The following is a 21,579-nucleotide window of genomic DNA, read 5'->3' on the forward strand; positions in this document are numbered from 1 at the left end:
ATTGTCGGACTGGGGGGAATGAGTTGAAGTTTCAAAACTAGGAAGAGGTGCCCGGGAAAGGCACAAATGTCGGAGAGGGTTCGATCGAAGCGAAGTGGAGGCCTGTAGAGCTGGCGGGGCGTGCGGAGTTGAATAACGAACGGACCGTGAAGGCGACACCGCTGGAAACACCACCAGTGACAACAGCAACAGCAACAACAACGACAACCTCAGGCGGAGCAACACTATGAAATCCCCTTCACGAAGAGAAAAAGTCGCAAAAGCTGCAAGCGCATGAAAGACGCTACAGACGAGGTTGAAGGAGTGGGTGAGGTTTGAACCTTGGAGGCCCAGCGAAAGGTAAAACAAAGATCGGCGGCTATGGGCCCTGATTGGCTCTGGCCGCAACTCGAAACATGCGGCGGCGCAAGATCTGTGACAAGCCGTCGCTGGCCTGAGAACGTGGATTGGCGGACGGCCGAGGAGAGGAGGAGGGCGAGAAGGGCGAGACGGAGGTGGAGGAGGAGAAGGTGAGACGCTTCGATCCAGACTGGCTTGGCGAGAGGAAGCTGGCGAGGACTCTCCTCGTGCGATGGTTGTTTCTATTTAAATAAAAACAAGAGGAATAACACCCTCGTCTTCCAGGTTGCATGCTCGTCCCTAACAAGCTACTTGTCCGTGTGCCCTTGCTGTCGCCCACAATGCATTGATCGATTCCTCTTTATATGCAGGATTGGGCTGGGGTTTTTCTCCAACAACGGACGTTTATTTTTGTAATCATAAATAAGAATACGAAACCCCAACTCTTCGGAGAATGGGGGGACTGACTCTAACTAGTGGTTATATGAAGGTGGATTTGCCTGTGTTCGAACACGTGTTCCTATGGTGTTCAGCCAAGGCCCCCAAATAACCCATACATGTTCCATACAGTGAGCTACCTTCTTTGATCATATAAAAGAGGTAACTTTTCTGTAATATTATGTATGATGACTGTATCAGCCTCTCTCTGAATGTGTATTTAATAATTATCATCCCACTACTGTATTCTTCTCCCCCTGCTCTTGTATTGATTTCTATTCTTAACTATTCTTGTTCTTATTCATCTACTTTGAAACTCTTGCATCTCTGTATGAGTGAGAAAGACTGATAATAATCTCTGCTGCTGATACTGCTGTTGAAGCAGCTGCTGCATGAAAGCAGCTACAGTATAATCTTATTGTAGAGATGACAGCACAGAGAGAGAATGCACTGAGAATCAGCAGACAAAGCAGATCAAAGAATACATAGATAGCATACACAGAGAAGCAGAATGAATGAATAATAATATATAGATTTATTTTGTTTCTATTTCTTCTTTATTTCTGTGTATGAAGAAAGATGGAATTTGATAGACTAACTTCTCACTGCTGTTCAATCTCCACTATTCATACAATAGAAATAATGTAATGAAAAGAAGTTTTCAGATGATCAGATTGTCTCTGAGCAGAAGATAATCTGATTCTTTAATAAGAAAGTTCTCAATTGTTCACTCAGAGAGAATCATCTCAAAAGAAAGTGTACAAATATTGAGAGAGAAGAGATTGTACAGACAATAGAAGAGAATCTGATCAAACAGTATTGAGCAGCTTTTGTTGATCTGTATTGTACACAGCAGAGCAGATAGAAGAACTCTCATTCTCATTCAGTTGATCAGATCTTGAATAATATATTAAAGGCTCACAGATCTATAAAACATATATGAAGATGTATAAAGTTTATGGACAGAGATGCAGACACTCTGATGGACAGCTATACTGAGCTGAATATAATGAACTTTGTATATCAGTGCTGAAAGAGGTGGCAGAGAGATGGAAGACATACAGTTGAGCCTCTTCTCTGTACAGCAGCTGACTTTCTCATGAGTCATTATATACTGCTGAGAGAGCAGTTCAGATGAGAGATGCAGTTGACTGATCTGTTTATAATTGAGCTGTTAAATAAGGAATCAACACTCTGCTGACCTCTTATTCAGATCATGAGTAATGATAAAACAAATCAGAATAACAGACTTGAATATTCAACTGTTGTACAGTATAAGAATTATATTCTTTATTCAATATCACAGATTGCATTCTATCTGTTCTATAGATGAAATATTGTACAGAAGTCTCTGTCTCAGTTTCACTATCATCAGCTCTAATACAATATTCACTTACTCAAGAATGAGGATCTGTATAAGCAGATCTTCTACAGAACTCATCTCAAATGAACAAACAAGCTCTTTATATATGCAGATATATCAGAGATAACAAAGAAAACTTACATCAGATGATCCACAGATGCACAGAAGACAGAGTTTAATGAAGTGAATGAGAGCAGCATCCACAGAGCTGAGTGATGAAATAATGACTCTTTGATCAGCTGCTATCTCAGTCAGATCAATTAGAAGTTCATATGAGAGATTGCAGAGTTCAATTCTAACTTGTCAAATAATTATCATCTTTCACAAGCTACAGTCACTTCATCAGAGCTGTTGAAGAAATTTCTCTGATCATGAGTGAATGAATGATTTATCTGATTTTATTCTGAGAATAGATTCTCTCATACCACTTCTTCTGAGATCTCTGATGTGAGTCTGAAGCTGCTTGATAGTGAAAGTTCATTTGACTCAGATGATCTTGCAGCTCAGAGGTTTTTGCAGCTGTTAGATTATCTTTATACAGTGATACTACAGAATTCTGCTCTTCTTCAGAGAGAATTTCCAACTCATTCACTGTGGATCAACTCAGTGTTTCAGCATGCAGAGTATAAACAGTTTGCAGATGCTGTACAGACTGCAGAGTCAGTTCTCATTTCTTCACAGAAAATGATGCTTCAACAGTCAGTGTCACAGATTTCTGAAAGTCTGAGCACTGTACAGAGTAGACTGGCCGTGTGACCATGCATGGGACTGGGACCAAATTTTTCCTCAGTCCCATTATTAGATATCTTAGTCCTGGTCCCATATAGTGTTTAGTAAATTAGTCACTTTACACTGTTTATATTATAAATCTAGTCCCAGATCATGTTTTACTAATAAATTAGTGGTCTCAGTCCCATTTGGTCCCATTTTACAAAATGGGACCAAATGGGACCATGATTTACCCTATATAGGTTGGCAGCGATAGATTAGCAGTGATAGATTAGCAGTGGTAGGTAGGTTGGCAGCGGTAGGTAGGTTGGCAGCGGTAGGTAGATTGGCAGCGATAGATTAGCAGTGATAGATAGATTAGCAGCAATAGATTAGCAGCGATAGATTAGCAGCAATAGATTAGCAGTGGTAGGTAGGTTGGCAGCGATAGGTAGGTTGGCAGTGGTAGGTAGGTTGGCAGCAGCGATAGATTAGCAGCGATAGGTAGGTTGGCAGCGGCATAGATTAGCAGTGGTAGGTAGATTGGCAGTGGTAGATAGGGGATCTAATAGCGAGCCATCAGGGCATTGAGCACTAAGCAAGATAGGGGTAATATCTCCACCAATCATATCATCAGATTGATGTATTATATAATCATCAGAATGGGACCAAACTTGAGTCAAAATCATGATCAGTCCCAGATCATGTTCTTATTTTTGATAGTCAGTCACTTTACATGGAATATCAAGATTTTTTAGTCCCATTTCACTCATGTTTTGATAATTCTAGTCACTTTACACTCCCATTCTGATCCTGGTCCCACTAAAATAATGCCAAGAAATGGACTGGGACCAAACCAAACCAAACCAAATGTGAAATTCATGGTCCCACCGGCCAGTCTAGTACAGAGACAGATCAATGTGGTGATGAATCAGATAAAGATCAGAGATGTACAAATGAAGAAGAAGATTGATAGAATTCAGTGTGGAATTGATACAATAACAACTGAATTTTGAATCTTTCAGCCTGTCTCTGTTTCTGTCTGTGTACAGAAAGATACTGTTAAAATTTTCTTCATCTCTGCATCTGTATCTTCATTCTTCTCTTTATCAACTGCTGCTGCTGCTGTCACCACTTCTGCTACAGCATTGTCAACTGAGAATGATATTTGAATATATCAGCTCTTTCATACAATTCAATCAGTCAATGATCTCTGAAAGAAATGAGAACAGAGGTTGAATAAACAGCTCTCTGTGCAGTATCTGAAGTCATCATACAGATCTAGCTGAAGAAAGAAGAATAGTGAGTATATATTCTTTTTTCAGCAGAAGATGATCATTGATGAGATACTCAGCCATTATCATACAATGAAATCAAGATCTGTTCTAGAGATTATGAAGAAGCTTGAGTTGATGTGTATACAATTAAGAATGAGTCTGAACAAGCTCTCTGTCTTTCTCAGAAGAGCAAGAAGATAATCTGTGTATATTAACTATACTATATTGTATATCTTTTAATCTTGAGTATTTATTTATTTATACACACAGACTGCCTCAGCAGAATTCACAAGAGTGAGTATTCTCTCTTTTCCTCTTTTCTCTTTTATATGCAAGGCATTTCTACTTTCCTCTTTCATTCATAACAACAACAACAACAAGTTGGTTATAAAATCCTCTCTTTCTCTGTCTCTTCTCTCAACTTCTTTTCTCTTCCTCTCTTCAGCTTCTTCATTATCATTCATCAGTATATACAATCTCTTTTGCATCAGAATTCATTATTCTCTTGTTGGAATTCATCAAGATCACTCATTCACTGTCTACTCTGTCTTTTTCTCACTTCATACACTGCATGAGATGTTCATTTCATCATATCAAAGAAGAAGGACACTGACAGAAACTTGTGTATATAGTCAGAGAAGATTTTTGATTTTTTTTTTTTACAAAAAAGAAGATCAGCTCTCTTCTGTTCTTCAACAGTGTTCTCTTTCTTTTCTCTCTCTATAAACAATGTGAGTATTTCTCTGCTTCTCTACTGTACAGTATAGAAAGCTGATTATAATACAAGAGCTCTCATTTCATACAATTCTGTCATTATTCAGTGAAATCTGACTCAGACTGAGTTGATTGACTCATATCATTCAGCTGCTGAACATCAAGGTGGGTGGCAGAAATGATCAGAGTATAGCATAATATATATCAGCAATCTTCAGCTGGGTATATTTTGTTATAGTCTTCAATTCTGTACTCTGCTTGCTGTCTCTGACTTTGATATATTATACATCCATACATGTATCAGAGCTGATCAAGTATTGTCTCATCATCCATCATACATCAATGTCATTCTGATTCAATCCCATGGTAGAACTCTTGTCACAGGCTGTATGCAGTGTTGTATATTCTCTGAGCTTAAACCATTCTCATTGTGCTGCTGTGTGTATGATCACTTTGAAGGAGTATATATCAACTGCAAATGATGTGATCATGCAGTGTGCTGCTCTCTTCACAGCTCTGCAGATTAGTCTGATATGTATGATGATTTCTATAATAGACAGCCATCACAGCTACAAGCATCAGCAGCAGATGATATGGGTCATGATGCTCAGTCTGATGCACAGAATAATCCCATTCTCATTGAATAGAGTATGTATGAAGCTTTCATTTTTCTGTTCTGTTCTGTTCTGTTCTCTCTCTTTGATCTCCATTTCTCCATTATTATTATAGATGTATATATATTATTATTATAGAGTTAGGCTTAGTTGTATGAGCTGTGTACAACACTCAGGCAGTTGACTTACACTTCTATGCAGTGTCTGAGATCAGTAGCTCTTTAGTAGGGGTGAAGCCAAGCAGGTCATTTAGCTAGTGGTTATATAACTTTCTGTGTGCAAAGTCACATGTACCTGAATTTAATAGTATTTCTCTTACTAAATACAAGTATCCTGTACATATGAACATGAAATTGAACACACACCAGCAATAACCAGGTTATATGCAGTGGTGTTGATGGCTGAGTGACTGCGCCTCCGCATATAACCTGGTTATTGTGAGGGTCGGGTTCGAACACACCGTAACCCGACCCACCTATAACTAACTTTTAGCTAACAACCATTCGTTTAATCCCCAACAGGGGCGTTTCTGGCAAACAAGACCCCTTGAATCTGGTGGGTTAAAACTCGTCATGGCTTTCTAAACATGGAACTTCACCAACATTCGTGATGACAGCATAACGCAGTAAAACATGAGGGATGAAGGGCTATGGCCCGCCGCGTGTGTTTCTGCGTCGCCTCTTGTTTCATTTCTCAGCTCCATCTCGAGTTGCAGCCTTGCCTCTCTGGCGGTGTCCCTCATCAAACAACCTCCACCGGACTCGGAGCGCAGGAAACAACAACAATAATCATAACCCCCCTCTTCTTTAACCTCCTTCACTCTTGGCAGCCTAAATAGTGGTCTCATGTTGATGGTGGGAATCCTTGCTGCTCCAAGATCTGGCCATTACGAATGTCTGGAATCTGGATCGAGCTGGTTGAACGAGGGTTAGAAATTTGCAGAAATGTTTGGAACTACTGGATCTTTCATTCATACTCAAGTGGAGAATCTACGCTTGCATTCGTGCTTTACCCATGATGTCTACGCTGTAACGGGTGATACCCCATCCAAGCATTCCTTGAAGACACCAAGGACAAACGTCGAAAGGTGGGGCTTGGGTTTCGCGCTGTCATCACGCAACTACTGCATATAGCCGTCGTTACAGGCAAAAGAGCACAATCCTTGCAATGTTCCCGCGTTAGGAATACCTCGATATCTTCTTCGTTTGTATCTCCACGCTGTAATAGAAACCCGGACAAGGAAAAGTTTGTTGTACTGTGCTGTGGTCTGCACAATGAGCGAGGCATTTTCAAATCGAAAACACCATTGTATATGCCCACTGCTTGACGAAATGCAAGCACCCTCCGCCCCTCCTGTCGTAGTGTTAAAAGCACCTGGAAGACGACCTTTTGTATGCCTCAAAAAGGCCCTTGATGCCCTCTCCGTATTGCACAGATCTCCAGCCTAACAACGTGTTGTTGGTAAATGATAGATGGGACGGCAAGGACAGCAGTTGATTTACAGATATTCAGTTAGAAGCACTGCTCACAAGACTCTCGCACAGCCAGAGGTGGGGGTTCCATTGGGACACCGATATTTAGAAGCTCGGAGGCACAACTACACATGAGATGAGGTGTTTCTTCAGTTATCTGGTATCTGGGGTCCTGGTAAGCTCACATACCGCAAGATGTAACACACCAGGGCTGTTGATGATTTTACTCCGTAAGACTTCCCCAGCTTATCAGCCTTCTATATATGGGGAGGGATTTCACATATTCAAGGACCATGATGAGTACGATCTCAAAGAATTCATTGAATGCCACGGATGATTTGGCCCGCGCCCTTTTTTCCTTTCGAGAGATAGCTGGTGAACATAGGTGAAGAGATTCTGTTATGAATTATGGAAAAACACCCCTGCTCATACTATGAAACCATCTCATTAGACGGGTCTGCGGGAGATTTGCTCTGCGGATAGAAAAGCTTGATATCCATGTCAACTCTGGAGGATAGGTGGTTCCACCAAACGTAATCGCTGATGCATTAGGCTCCTAGACATCCTCATCCCCTCCCCCCCGCTGGTGTTACATGCTCCATGAGAGATAACAATGTTGCCATCACAATTCTCTTCATGTCCGAGAGAGAAAGTTGTTGCACTGTGGCTCTCTGAGTTGAGGAAGGTAAGATAGAGTGAAGCCCGTGAAACCGATAATTCTGAAGATGCTTCCTTTGCAAGCCGTTCTGACATATGATTTGGTCGCAGGAGGCGCGCCAGAAGTTGCAGGGTTGACGGGGGACTAAAGTCCCCAGCCATGGTCCGTCATTAACGTTAGGTGCCAATCCGTACGGGGATGCAACCTGCCTTCGCTTACGTGACACGTCCGCAAGCTGAAGAAGCAAATGACAACAAACGAACGAAATGGCTCCTTCATATCTGTCTGTGGATTTGAATCAAAACGGCTTGATCAATTTGGATCAGTGAATCAGTCGCAGAGCGGGTTGCACCTGAAACCTCGTTTCCCCTTTATTCCCGGATATACATAGTTCCTTCATCAAATCCGACCGGGAGCTACTGCGTGCTGTCGGATCGGAGTTGCTGTGCCACCGCTCATCCCCGTGTGGAGCTGCTGCTGGCATTTGCCTTCTCCTTTGTGTTTCAGCATATCCAGAAATAGAGCCGTTTCGAAAAGGCTCCATAGTGCCGATCATGTGTCTGTGCCACGCATGTGTTTGTCGGATGAGACATTTGAGTAAATCGTATCTTCTTCAGCCACGAGGAGCGGTGAGATTGATGGATGGATATTTTTGGCTTTTCTTTTTTGCTTTTTCTTCTGTTTTCGCTTTAAGAGGCGATAAGCCTTCTTTGTTCCTCGTCTCTTCACTGTTATTTATTTATTTATTTACCTTGTGGGTTTGTGTTTTGCTCCTGTTGTTTATTTGTTTTCCCCAATTGTTTTAATTCCACGTCAGATTTCTATCAGAACCAGCAGCGGAAAAATCCAGTTCACACACATACTTAGCTGGTCATGCAACATGGAAAAAAAAAAAAAAAAAAGGAGATCTCCTATCATTTTGCCAGAAATTGAATTTAAGCTTGGATTTGTGTTCCAATGAGTTTTGCTCTTTATACGGTCCGGGATTTTCATCATCTTTAGTTAATGAACATCACGGTTAGGATTTTGCAAGAAAGGGCGCGCCGTAGACACACTCATTATTTGTATGGGCAACTGATCGGAACTTTATCTCATATACCACTCCGATTTTAGTGAAATTACTCCGCTGGACTCGTTTTGCGGAGATATCTCCCGTGGTCCGTGATTTGCGACATTGGGCCGTCATCTGACATTGAAACAAGGGGAGTAATGATATTGACACGTCGTCGTCATCACTATCATCATCATCATCATCATCATCATCATCATCATCTGCCTGTTGGGCGGAGCGTTCGGAATATTTCTGCAGCCTTGACAAACATGTTGCCGTGTAGCGGAACGTAGTGTGCTGTGCATTGAAATCATGGGGCAATGGGAATCAAAGGGAGGATCCTCATGCACTACGTCAATAGAAGTAAAGAACCCCGCTGGGAACACGTTCGAGATCTTGAGCTTACCTACATGGATGTTGATACTTACTAGTATGCGCCCGATTGAAGTATCCACAGTATCAGAACGATTGGATACTATATGAAAGAATCCCGTTCGAGAATTCGTGGCATTGCAAAGCATTCAAGTTAACTATCGTACAAGAGGCACTCTTGATCCGCAAGATAAATGCAACGTTGCGAGAGGAACCTGAGGGCTCGGCTTCGGCCCATGAAGTCGGCGCGCGTATTCCAATGCTACAGGAAAACAATCTTCTGGATATCAATTATCCCCGCGGCAGCATCGCGAGTATGGACAGAGCGGGTTAGCGCGACCGCAGGCACCAAACCCGAAGCAGCTAGTCGCGTGCGCACGCTTCATTGCTTGCAGCGCATCCTTGCTGCGATCATGAGACTAGGTTTAAATCTTCGCCATTTATATTCAAGGGATGCTGCACAACCGCTTGGTGGCGAACTCTCTGTGCTTCGACGATCTCGACGATTAGATTGCCTTCAAATATCCTTTTGTCACTCGGCTTGGCAATAGAATTAAATGGGTCATCTCGAGACATTGAGGATGTGATCCTCATGTCTATCCTCATGTGTATCCTCATGTCTATCCTCAATCGGAAATACTCAAGACTTGTCTAAGTGGTCGGCTGCGCGCTCTCCTAGGTCCGGGCTGCCCTGGAGATAGGATGGACGCGCTGTTACACCAAAGTTGAATATGTCTAGTTAGGGAGTTCCGGGCTTCGGGTTTCTTCTCCCATCCTTGGTGGCATGAGCATTGGTCATAAGGAATGGCAGGATTGGGTCGTGGAGGAAGAGGAAGGGCTGGAGGTGTTCAAAACAGGATGGGATAGAGGTAAGAAAAGTAGCTCAGAGAGGACATTGAAGGCTTCCATGACTGAGAAAACCGATAGGGGTTTCCACCTGGGACACCCCCAACGTCTATTCCAGTGGCATAAGCGAGGAGATTATTGGGAAAGCAATAAAACAGTTCGGGTATTCCGTGACACAAGCTTACTCTCCTCACGAAATGCAGTGGAACAGCACAGTTGAGGCAGAGCAAGGATGATGTTAACCTAGGAGGTAAGCTCACAAAACTGTCTTGTTCCTCCCACCATTTCCTTTCATGTATTCTTATCCTTCTTGTCTTAACTCCTGAGGGTTGCATAGGCTTGCCGCAGACGGCTATTTCCCACGCCGTTGACTGCTCTCTCCGGCGTCTCGGAATCACCTATATTGACCTCCTCCAAATTCATAGATAAGACCCCTCCGTCCCACCCGAAGAGACCATGAAGTGCCTTCATGACCTCGTTCAAGCTGGGAAGGTGGCTACATTGGCGGAAGTTCCATGTGGACGTACCAATTCGTCCGCATGCAATTCATTGCCGAGAAGAACGGTTGGACGAAATTCGTAAGCATGCAGAATTCGTACAGCCTCTGCTATTAGGAGGTGAGAGAGATGATCAGGTTTTGTAAAGAGACTGGGTTCGGGCTGATCACATATGGGTCTTTGTTCTCCGGTCTATTATAAAAACCAACACAAGTCGAATCCGGCAGGTCAAAACAAACTCTTGCTATGGTTGGCGAGCTTACAGAGGCGGGCCAAACTATCATCGAACGAGCTGAAGAGGTGATCGAGAGGAAGGGATGGAAGATGAGTTAGGCTGCGCTAGCGTGGGTAAGGGGCAAAGGGTGTGTTCCCATCGTCGGCATGGCCAAGTCTGAAAGACTTGACGATGCCTGCGACGTGCGGAAGATGAGGTTGACGGCCGATGAGATGAAGTATTTGGAGGAACCGTACGTCCCGAAGAGCATCAAGGGACCTTTCTAAAGTCGAAGTGATGAAGCGATACTCAGGGTACGAACAATCTGTATGGTATGGCCTGATACCACAATGAATCGCACATAACGATAAGCTTGACAAAAGAAAACCAATAACACATTGTGTTGAAGCAGATGCCCTTCGCTCGCGCATGCTCTTCTTGTGTGGAGATATAAGGGTCCAAACGCAATTATTAATCCAACGTCATAGCACTAACTAACTGCAGGCTAGTTGTAACTGAGACGGAATAATAAGGTTTGTAGCGTTCACACTCAATGGGCGGGTTGACAAACGTGGTCAGAAGTCAACTACCATCACTGATAACCTGCTCTCCTGATGGATCCAGCTTTCCAGTAGTAGTGTTCCCAGCCATGCCATTCCCAAGTCATGGCTGCCGCACCTGCAAGCTGCGGCGCGTGAAGGTGAGGGGGTTTCGAGAACGTGGTTTGATCTGGCGAGCGGAGCAACTAATGGATGGTCCGGTACGGCTAGTGCGATGAGACCCGCCCGACATGCAATCGATGTCGGAAGGCTAATCTCACATGCGACGACGTTGAAGATAGCAATTTTATCTTCTTAAACGAAAACGAGTTCGCAGTCGGTCGCCAAAAGCGTCCTCGAGGACCTAATGTGCGTGCTCGCGTTGTCTCCCGCACGAGGGATGGACAGCGGAGTTCCGACCCACGTCAAAAGACGAACGGCCGGCCCGAATCCTCGGAGACACTGGTCCAGCATCCCGAGCCACGGAACAGCGTGTCACAAACTCTGGGTACTCCCATAGAAGAACAAGCCTTGAACTACTACTACCACAACTATCTGGAGATGGAGCACCTTTTACCCGATCTTGCAGATAGCCATCTGAAATATGTCGCGGCCGGTCGCTGCTTCGCCGAACCTCACTCTATCCTCAGTCTTGCGATATTCGCAGTATCGCACGTTACGTTTGGACGCGCACGGAAATGCCAGACATCCTTGACTGCAGGAACCAAACATTACTCAAAAGCCCTTGTGAAAACGAATCTCGCGTTACAAAATGCAAGTCATGTGACAGATGACGTGGTCCTCCAGGCTATAATGCTTTTGAGCTTTTATGAGAACTCCGTAGTGGACAAAGGTTCAATACCTGATTCCAGTCAAGCCATCCAAACGTGGGCCTCACGTAACTTCGCTCACCATGACGGAGCATTAGCCGTGCTCAAGCTGCGCCGGCAAGCACGTCAACGGACCAATCATGCGCTTGTTCTGGATAAATTGGTCCGACGACAGCTCATGAGATCATTACTCTTACGGAGCAACCCTTTGCCACCCTGGCTCGAAGATGGATTCGAGTATGGAGAACGTGGCTTTGCGCTCGAGCTTGACACTTGCCTGGTGGAAGTCGCGAAGATACGGCACCGAGCAAAAGTCTTATTTGCTGATTCAGCAAGCAATCCATCATCATCACCATCATCATCATCATCAGAGGGAGGATGCTGCCAAGAGACCCTGCTTCATATTCTTCTGGAAGAAGCTTTCGCGGTGGATACGAAGTTGCTTCGCTGGACAGATAATACACCCCTTGAAAACTGGTATACCACCCATACAGTGAAGTACTACGGGGGCGCGGAGATCCACAGCAGGGTTTTTAGCAGCACTGTCCACGTATACCCTACGGTTGGGCATGCTGGCATGTGGAATCGCTATCGCGCACTCCGCCTTGCCGTCAGCGATATCGTGCTTCAGACGTTGTCCGTCCTAGACGGGTTAACGAATCCAGACGACACAACCGAGGCTCTGTTAGATGCTGTGACGTTGACGATCGAACAGCTCTCAAATGATATCTGTGCCAGCGTCCCATACATGTTAGGGTTAGTTGGGACTGGTTGCACCCTTGGCGATGACGTTATTATCGTAAACCCTCCTGCTTCATCCAAGAGAACTGTAAAAGCTACTACAGCAGGGCTTCTTTGTTGGCCGCTAGCAACAGCGGCAATGATGTCCGGGATGCCTGAAAAAAATCAACAGTATTTGAAGAAATGTCTACTTGAGGTAAGCGAGATGGTTGATGATGGCGTGCTTGAAAGGCTTGCAGTTTTTTTCCCACAATTGTCCAAACCTTCCTCATATGCACGTTAGCTGAAAGTTTAGCCTATTTATTTTTTGCATGAGACTCTCCCCGCATTATCGATGGATAGTTGAGAGGGGCGATGTGGAGTTTTGAGTTTCTTTTCTGTTTGAATTCCTTGTCCTGCTGTGGTCAATTTGTCACACTAGTATTCCTTATGTCTCCTTTATTAGATCTTGTGTGTCCAATCTACCCACTCAATAACAGCAAATATGATATAGCTGTTCATGTTCACCAGCACAACTCGCACAGAAAAACTCTCCGGAGATCATAACTTCGTCGGTGGATGCAGCTAGGTCACTGGGGCGAAAGAGTTATCAAAGCGCCACTAGACACAGGTCCTCCAACAGCAGCATCCTTCGATGACTAAGCGACAAGTTTCCCCGCATTCCCGCAAAACACGCCGGCGAGTCACGTGATTTTCTCCTCGGCGGCCAAGGCAACCCCTCATTCTCCTCCAACTCATCCGCGCTTCCTTGATCTCCCTATCCACGATCCCCATGAAAGATGGATAGTAATCGGCCGGTGCCTGGTCGTGTGAGGAAGAAAAGCACATCGACCTCCCGTAAATCGCTGTCTTGCGAGTATTGCAGCCGCCCGTTTGCTCGCCTGGAGCATCTGCAGAGACATCTCCGCACACGTTGAGTAGCCCGCCCCCCCGGACCCCTGGATCCCCTTTCGGCTCCAATTGTTTAAACTATATATTTCCATCATAAATTCCTGACCCCTAGCTGCAGACACAAAAGAAAAACCTTTCTCGTGTGAGATATGCTCTAAATCGTTTGCGAGAAGGTGACCTGGCTCTTTTTAATTGTCTGAAGTTTTACAAGTACTAGTAGTAATTTATGTTTGATATTATTTTGGTAGCGATCTTCTCGTCCGCCATGAGCGTCTGGTCCACCCTCCAGAGGGCAACGTGCATCGTGGTGAAAATCGAGTAACTGCTACAACTGAGCCTTCGTCGAGCCTTGCAGCCATACCGGCTCCACGTCCTCCACAATCTTCAAACCATGATAGCCACATATTAAACCTACCACAGCCAGTGGCCATTCAGTCACCCGAAGTAACCCGCCCAGATGTACCTGTTCATGCGGCTCAGATAGCAGGGCCAGCTCAATTCAACCCATCTTGGGGATATGACCTTAACCTTCTTTCTCATGCTGCTAGCCATGTTGCGCTCGAGGGACAGCAGGAGTCACTTGGGCCTATCCGCAAAACTCCCATCCAGGAAAAGCCGATAACTGAAAACTATGGAGTGGAGCCATCTATATTGGACCTTGCGGACCTAGGGGACCCGGTCCAGGATTTCACTGTCTTTCTAGAAAGTGTAGGTCTGTCCTCTGATTGGGACTCTGGAATGTTTTCGACTGCAGTTGAACAGGAGCCTCTCCTTCCTGGCGTAATCCCCCCACATTGTTTTGATCCAAAACACTCGATGAATCCTCCGAAATACAATAGTGGAGACATTATGGGTGATCAGCGGACTTCCACCGAGGACGCACCCTCGTTTTCGAATTTTGGATCCCGCTTGCCCTCGCTCCAACCAGAGTCTCAGGACCCAGAAGATCGCTCTGGGATTCCCGATGAAACCGCACAGAACAGGCCAGCATGGGATGTATCAAATCAAGATAGACAGCTTTTCATTGCTCGACTTGAAGATTTCGCCCACGTACTTCCAAAAGGCTTTGTGCCTCCATCAAGACACGCTCTGTCTCGGTTTTTTGCAGGTTATATCAACGGACTTAACGAGCATCTTCCATTCATTCATGTCCCAACACTATCTGTGGCTAGATGCGCCCCCGAGCTGAGCCTCGCGCTAGCCGCAGCTGGCTCTCATTACAGATTCGAAAATAATCGCGGTATCGATCTCTTTTACGCATCTAAATCCATTCTTCTTGAACGACTTCGGCGACGGGATTCCCGGCGAATGCCCCAAGTGCCATGGGGATTTGGTGGGCCTAGTCCTGCACTTCATTACTCTCGAACCTCGTCCTCGATCTCAAATCCTGGGAGCAGCCCATTCCAGCAACCATACATCTCTACTGTGGATAGCGCTACGTACCCTGGCGAGGACTCTGTGGCACAAATGGAAATTATCCGTACTTTCCTTCTACTCACTGTGTTTGCTTCATGGGAAAGACATCCTGAATTGCTACGCGAGATACTTGCACTCCAAAGCACCCTTGCCAGGCTTGTTCGCGATCATGGCCTTAACGAATCCATTACATCACCAGACACTATCAGCTGGGAAGATTGGGTTACCCGCGAAGCTGATAGGCGAACAAAGTTCATTGTTTATTGTTTCTTCAACCTCCATTCTATTATGTACAATATACCTCCGCTGATTCTTAGCTCTGAGCTAAAGCTCAATATGCCGGGACCTGCTGGGGAATGGAAAGCACCTAATGCTGCTCAATGGCGTCGGTTGCACAGGTCTCGTGTTGGAGGCGATACCTCTTTTCAAGAGGCATTTATGAAACTTTTCATCAAATCACCCCAGTCGAATAGTGTTGCTCCCATATCTCCTTTGGGTAATTATGTCTTGATCCATGCAATAATTCAACAAATTTTCTTTGCTCGACAGCTATGTCTATCATCTCCTCAGATGTCTGGCACTAGCTTACGACCCGAGGATCTATCAGCCTTGGACTCTTCTCTAAGCTCATGGAAAGCTGGATGGAGGCGGACTCCGGAATCTAGTATCGACCCTCAAAGCCCTGCTGGACCGATCGCATTTACATCAACTGCCCTTCTCGGCTTAGCATACATCAGACTGCATCTAGATCTCGGCCCTTGTCGCAAACTTGTGACCCAGGACCCACTTCAGATTGCGCGGGCACTTAAAGAGTCAACACCTCTTGTCGTGCGGAACCCAAGGCTCACTATGGCGTTATTGCATTCCGCCCATGCGCTTTCGATCCCAGTGCGACTAGGGATAGACTTCGTTGCAAAGACTCATTCGTTTTTCTGGAGTATACAACACTCGATTTGCAGTCTTGAATGTGCTTTTCTTCTCAGCAGGTGGCTACTCGTGATTCCCGCCACTCGAGCTGAACAGGGACTATCCGACCATGAAAGAAAATTACTGTTGTGGGTCAAGAGTATGATGGAAGAGACAGATATGGTATTCGACATGGCCAATATGGGCGAGACAGACTTCATAAATGATCCCCTCAAGTTGAAGGAGCTTAGCGTTGCCGTTGTCCGTGTGTGGTCAAGGACATTCAAAGGGAACACTAGTTGGCCCATAGTAGACCTCATCGGGTCCAGTTTAGAGATTTACGCTGATTTGCTGGAGTCGTAGAAACGCCTCTACACTCTGAGACTATGGATATGCGATTGAACAGTTTCGATATATTCTTTTTCCACTAATGGTTATACCACCTCGGTCATGCCTGGCTAATTGTGATACCCCAAGCGCCCTGATAGCGATTCTAGATGTTTACAGAGTATTTAACTTCCATTTATTTATCTCTTACCGCGTAGCATATCACTTTAGCACCCGCCGAGGATTTTGTTTGATGCTAATCACCATTGCTACTTGTTGGCAGGCTCTCTACATACCTTTCGAGGTACGTGCAGCATTGAGTGCCGTTGCCCCTATACCGTCACCTCTACCAATGCGCTTCTCCCGCGCTCCTCCTCCTTCTTCTCGTTGTCGTCGTGGCACCTTTGTCTTCGGATATACTGAGCTAGAACTACTATTTTTTGATCTGGAGGATATCGCTCATCCAAAAATAATTTAATATTCCTTACCATTACCCATCCTTAGGCTGTATTCGCTTCATTACCTATAAGTTATTTTACATAGTCGTTTATTCCCTCCTCCTCGCTCTATCTAGAAGGACCCGAGATGTCAAGGAATCCTACCCCCCCACTTTTTTCTATATATTCTCTTTCTTTGCAAAGCGAGCATGATGGAGTATAATAACGAAAATGTGAATCGAACTGTAAACGACAGGAGTACTTTGACATTGCCCTTTTGTTCTTATTATCTTGTCCCCTATATTTATCTTTACTTTTAATTCAACCCCAGTTCTTATATGTACGTTATTTATGCTTTGTCGGAATTGGCTCTCTGGCGGTTATGAAGAGAGTCACCCGCGAAAAAATCACGCTGGAGGAGCGCGAAATTGGATAGGTCGGTTCAGTGTCTAAAGAATGGCGATTTAATTTTTGAAAATTTTTTATATCCATGGGATGAGAAATTTTAGAATCTTCATTCTCCGATTCCTCTTTCTTTACGCATCGCGCTTATATAGTGCCTTTAGTAGTCCCTTGCTATACTTACACTCTTACAGTATATTAAGAGCCTCACTTTTGCTTCTGGTCAGATTTGTTTTCTTGCTCAGGGTAGTTTTAAAAGATGTGTTTGACCTCGCCATGCCCAGCAGCTACAATGTCATCCTGACATTTTCATACTCTATAATAATATTAGCTTTAGAAGAAAAATGATGCAAGCCGGAAACCTTTACAATTCAGTTAAGACACCGGAGGTCAATTGGCCATGCATAATTCATTCATTTCATAGTATATATCTCCGTTATGGAATAAGAACATAAAGCCGCGCAAACCCAATGATATCTTCGCTTGCAGGGTGGGATATGGAAACCCAATTAATAAAAAATTCCTTTAAAAAAATTTCCAAAAAAAAAAAAAAAAAAATTGATTTGTCGTTATCGTCCCTGTTTAGGTCGTTGTTTTGTTCCATCCATCCTCAGAGCAACGCTCGTCGGGACAAACATGAGGGCCGACATCGACTTCTCCAATTCCTCAATATCAGACCCCTTGTCATTAATGTCGTCGTTTGGCTTTGGTTTGCTCGTAGCTGCTGCTTTTGTCGCGCTTACGGGGCCGGGTTTTACGTGCAGAGGTAATTGAATACCTCCCGCCGCGCTATTCAGGTTTGTGCAGATAGTGGCTTCGGCGCTGATGTTGCTAGGTTTGGGTGGCGGTTCGGCATTGGTAGGACTTTCTCCATTTGTCGATTGGGACAACTTTCGTCGTCGCAGGCGATTCTCATGTTGTACTGAGTTGGGCACTGAGACTCGCCGGCGGTGAGTTGGCGCCATACCGCCTCTGAGCATTGAGTTATACTGATCGATGCCAGTGTTGACGATGGAGAAGTTATACAGCTGGTAGATGTTAGCATTGGGGGGTTAGCCGGACGGAGTTTTCACAGACGAGGGCTTGAATATCCATAGTTATCCTTTCCTTTTTACCTGCTCTTCTCCGATTATTTTGGCACATGCGTTACCTTTAGAATAGACGAGATAAAAGGGAGAGGGAATAACTCACCCTTGGGAATTGATGCTTGTCAATGAGGTGGAGTCTTCGCTTCCGACTCGTCGAGCATTTCCGATTACAACCTTCAACAAAACATGAAAACTGTCCTTCTACGTTAGCTTACATATGCATTGCGGGGCAGACTCGGTCGGAAATATTGAAAATAAAGGAAAACGCACCGTCTTCTCGCCCCGTTCTCTGCGCGAAGCAATGATTGGATCGTGCAGTTCCTCAATATGAAGAGTAAGAAAGTGTCCAGTAGGAAAATTCTTCCCACACTCCAGACATCGGTTGACATGTTCTTGAGCATAATGGACTTCATAGTCTTCATATGACGAAAATGAGACATGTTCCCTGTGCGGAGGTAAGGAGCAACGCATCACTTCTATGTCCCCATTCTGGTCGTCCAAATGGGCAAGTTTCCCATGCGGAGACGTTGGGGATCCCATGCCTTCTGGTACTATTTGAGAATCGGGATCTGAGGATTCAAAGGTCAGAGGCCCTTTTCGTGAGCGTTTTGGCATTGCTTATGGATGGGGAAGTATCTTGACCTCTTAGTAACAAAACGAAGGCAAGAAATTACCCTGCTAATCGCTTGAATCAGCTCGTTATCTCCTCCACAAGCTCTAGGAAGAGTCCCATACTAATACTAATGTAAGAGCTGGCACTTTCATTCAACTCTGAGGAGGCTAGTATCGAAGATCTATGCGGGAGGACAAATGCTCTCCAATTGTAGCTGTGGAGTCAACTTGAATGCAAAGGAATTGAGAGTGTGAATCAGTTTCTGGCTCATCTGAATATGTGATTGAACTGTTGAACGATGTTGATATGCCAAGCTATTGGATATGACGTAACCCACGTGATGATAACGAGGTTGACTAAACTCAATGTGGGAATATTTGAAATCCAGATATTCCATATTTTGCCCCCCTCCCTTCTCACAAAAACAGCTTTTCACTCACATTTTGGCTGGGTGATATCAACAATTTAAAATTCAAGTGGAAAGCAACCAAAGGCTTACCGGATCATCCGCCATGCCTCTCGCAAAATCTAGAAATACCGTTGGGTTGGGGAATAGTTTGATGAATGATCGTTTCGGAAAGGGAAAGGGCGCTGATCGCAAAAAAGTCTCCTACAATGCCGCCGCTGTTCGACGAACTGGCCCCAGTGGTGAGGTTTATATCACCAACCCATCTGAGGAGGCGTCGTGGGTTAAAATGCGCAGTATTACGGAGCAAGGTGCTCTGGATGAGTTTCTGAGTACGGCAGAGCTTGCAGGGACAGATTTTACAGCGGAGAAATTGAACAACGTCAAAATCATACATACGGATCAGAAGAATCCTTACCTGCTCTCTGCAGCTGATGAAAGGGCTGCAGTCAAGAAGCATCAACGGAATCGTGGAAGATTGACAGTTCCCCGTCGACCGCAATGGGACCAATCGACAACCCCGCAACAGCTGGATAGAATGGAGAGGGAAAGTTTACTTGAATGGAGGAGAGAGCTTGCGGAGTTGCAGGAACACCAAGATCTGTTGATGACTCCATTTGAGAGGAATCTGGAAGTTTGGAGGCAGTTGTGGAGAGTAATCGAACGGTCAGACTTGGTCGTGCAAATCGTTGATGCAAGAAATCCACTACTCTTCAGATCGGAAGACCTGGAAAAATATGTGAAGGAAGTTGATCCTAGGAAACGGAACTTGTTACTTATCAACAAGGCAGATATGATGACGGAGAGACAGAGAGAAGCATGGGCGGATTACTTCGAAGAACAGGGTATCAACTACAAGTTTTTCTCAGCTGCAATGGCCAAGGAGAGCCTCGAGGCGATGGAATTGGCTAAGAAAGGCATAGGTGAGGATGTTTCGGAAGAGGATGAGCTAGCTGATAATGCAAAGAGGTTAAATATTGATGGTGAAGAAGAGGATTCCAGCGAGGAAGAATCGGAGACTGATGAGGGTGTACTCCTTCCCAATTCTAAGAGATCCCGCACACAGATCCTTACGATTGACGAACTCGAGGAGCTTTTCCTTGCAGCTGCGCCGCATATACAACCAAAGGAAGGGGATCAAGGGAAATCCAGGCCAACCACTATTGGCCTTGTCGGATATCCTAATGTTGGTAAATCTAGCACTATAAACGCGCTTCTTGGCGCAAAGAAAGTGTCAGTTTCCGCCACGCCAGGGAAAACCAAACACTTCCAAACACTCTATCTCTCACCGAACCTTCTCTTGTGCGATTGCCCTGGTCTCGTCTTCCCTAACTTTGCAACAACGAAAGCGGAGCTTGTCATCAATGGCGTTCTACCAATCGACCAGCTGCGTGAATTCCTGGGTCCAGCCGGCATTGTGGCCCAGCGTATTCCAAAACCTTTTTTGGAAGCTGTATATGGGTTGAAAATCAATATGCGACCTCTCGAAGAGGGAGGAACCGGAATTCCCACCGCTTCTGAGGTTCTTCGTGCGTATGCGCGCGCCCGAGGTTTTGCCACCACTGGTCTCGGCCAGCCTGATGAATCCCGCGCTGCAAGATACATATTAAAAGACTATGTTAGCGGGAAGCTCCTGTTCTGCCACCCTCCACCTACCTCTGAATCCGCCATTGAAGCTGGAAAGCACCCCATTGACCCAGCAGAGTTCAATCGAGAATTATATGATATTTCCCATCTACCGCCAAAAAGACGAGAGGCTTTCCTTAGTCAAGGGACAGTATTGCCCCTCTCCGGTCCTGATGAATCGCCTGGTCACCATGACAACGATGCCGATATAAATGGTGAGATTTTGCCGATCTCATCCTCTACAGTTTCTCATCCTCAGGGTGCCCGCGCGCGGAACCTCGACAACGGATTTTTCTCAGCCGTCGGCTCGGGAGGCGCAGAGCACGTTAAGATGCCCTTCAGTTATCAATACACTGAACAAGGTGCTCTTCAGAACCAAAGAATGATGGCAGCATTGGCAAATGGGATTGGTGATCCACAAGTTCAGAGGGTTGGAAAGAAGCATTTCAAGGGTGGGAAGAGAAAAGCGATAGAACAAAGAAAGAAGCTAAGAGCTAAGGGGGGGGAAGAAGATTTCTATTAGATGGCTGGGTATACGTAGTGGAGGGGGAGTTTCCCATTTCATCGTCTTTTATCATTCTTCAAATATGCACATGTCCCCTAAATATTTTTGCTCTGCTATATAAACGAATGAACGCTAGACCTAAAACGGTGGTGGCAATGAGATATTTGCATTTATGCTTGGTTTTTGAGCCTGGCTCGATTCCATTAATATTAATTCTGAACTATGCTTGTTGACATGTACATGCACATACATCTAGACTATTATCCCACCCCAAATTAACTTCATGGCA

General features: G+C 45.0%; 8 protein-coding genes across 8 annotated transcripts; 4 read left to right on the forward strand and 4 right to left on the reverse strand.

Moving 5' to 3' along the window:
• Positions 1-37: 37 nt before the first annotated feature.
• On the reverse strand, positions 38-1,171 carry HCBG_05451 (uncharacterized protein; the record flags this gene model as incomplete). Its single annotated transcript, XM_045432500.1, has 4 exons — positions 38-236; positions 292-581; positions 652-728; positions 1,087-1,171. The coding sequence occupies 4 exons, from the start codon at positions 1,169-1,171 to the stop codon at positions 38-40; spliced, it is 651 nt and encodes a 216-aa protein (XP_045286616.1).
• A 6,255-nt stretch (positions 1,172-7,426) lies between these two features.
• On the reverse strand, positions 7,427-7,744 carry HCBG_05452 (uncharacterized protein; the record flags this gene model as incomplete). Its single annotated transcript, XM_045432501.1, has 1 exon — positions 7,427-7,744. One exon carries the CDS (start codon positions 7,742-7,744, stop codon positions 7,427-7,429), a length of 318 nt encoding a protein of 105 aa, XP_045286617.1.
• A 1,210-nt stretch (positions 7,745-8,954) lies between these two features.
• HCBG_05453 (uncharacterized protein) lies at positions 8,955-9,340 on the forward strand (the record flags this gene model as incomplete). Its single annotated transcript, XM_045432502.1, has 2 exons — positions 8,955-8,997; positions 9,066-9,340. The coding sequence occupies 2 exons, from the start codon at positions 8,955-8,957 to the stop codon at positions 9,338-9,340; spliced, it is 318 nt and encodes a 105-aa protein (XP_045286618.1).
• Positions 9,341-9,790: 450 nt separating this feature from the next.
• On the forward strand, positions 9,791-10,088 carry HCBG_05454 (aryl-alcohol dehydrogenase; the record flags this gene model as incomplete). The annotated part of the gene is made up of 2 exons (XM_045432503.1): positions 9,791-9,875; positions 9,934-10,088. 2 exons carry the CDS (start codon positions 9,791-9,793, stop codon positions 10,086-10,088), a joined length of 240 nt encoding a protein of 79 aa, XP_045286619.1.
• Positions 10,089-10,730: 642 nt separating this feature from the next.
• HCBG_05455 (uncharacterized protein) lies at positions 10,731-16,249 on the forward strand (the record flags this gene model as incomplete). Its single annotated transcript, XM_045432504.1, has 6 exons — positions 10,731-10,816; positions 11,084-11,096; positions 11,334-12,869; positions 13,278-13,360; positions 13,813-15,476; positions 15,588-16,249. The coding sequence occupies 6 exons, from the start codon at positions 10,731-10,733 to the stop codon at positions 16,247-16,249; spliced, it is 4,044 nt and encodes a 1,347-aa protein (XP_045286620.1).
• Positions 16,250-17,443: 1,194 nt separating this feature from the next.
• On the reverse strand, positions 17,444-18,977 carry HCBG_05456 (C2H2 zinc finger domain-containing protein; the record flags this gene model as incomplete). The annotated part of the gene is made up of 2 exons (XM_045432505.1): positions 17,444-18,815; positions 18,876-18,977. The coding sequence occupies one exon, from the start codon at positions 18,753-18,755 to the stop codon at positions 18,342-18,344; it is 414 nt and encodes a 137-aa protein (XP_045286622.1).
• Positions 17,622-18,080, reverse strand: HCBG_05457 (uncharacterized protein; the record flags this gene model as incomplete). Its single annotated transcript, XM_045432506.1, has 1 exon — positions 17,622-18,080. One exon carries the CDS (start codon positions 18,078-18,080, stop codon positions 17,622-17,624), a length of 459 nt encoding a protein of 152 aa, XP_045286621.1.
• A 288-nt stretch (positions 18,978-19,265) lies between the features above and the next one.
• HCBG_05458 (large subunit GTPase) lies at positions 19,266-21,449 on the forward strand (the record flags this gene model as incomplete). The annotated part of the gene is made up of 2 exons (XM_045432507.1): positions 19,266-21,237; positions 21,427-21,449. 2 exons carry the CDS (start codon positions 19,266-19,268, stop codon positions 21,447-21,449), a joined length of 1,995 nt encoding a protein of 664 aa, XP_045286623.1.
• Positions 21,450-21,579: the final 130 nt, after the last annotated feature.

Source organism: Histoplasma capsulatum (genome assembly GCF_000150115.1).
Source record: "Histoplasma capsulatum G186AR genomic scaffold supercont2.7, whole genome shotgun sequence".
Classification (NCBI taxonomy): domain Eukaryota; kingdom Fungi; phylum Ascomycota; class Eurotiomycetes; order Onygenales; family Ajellomycetaceae; genus Histoplasma; species Histoplasma capsulatum.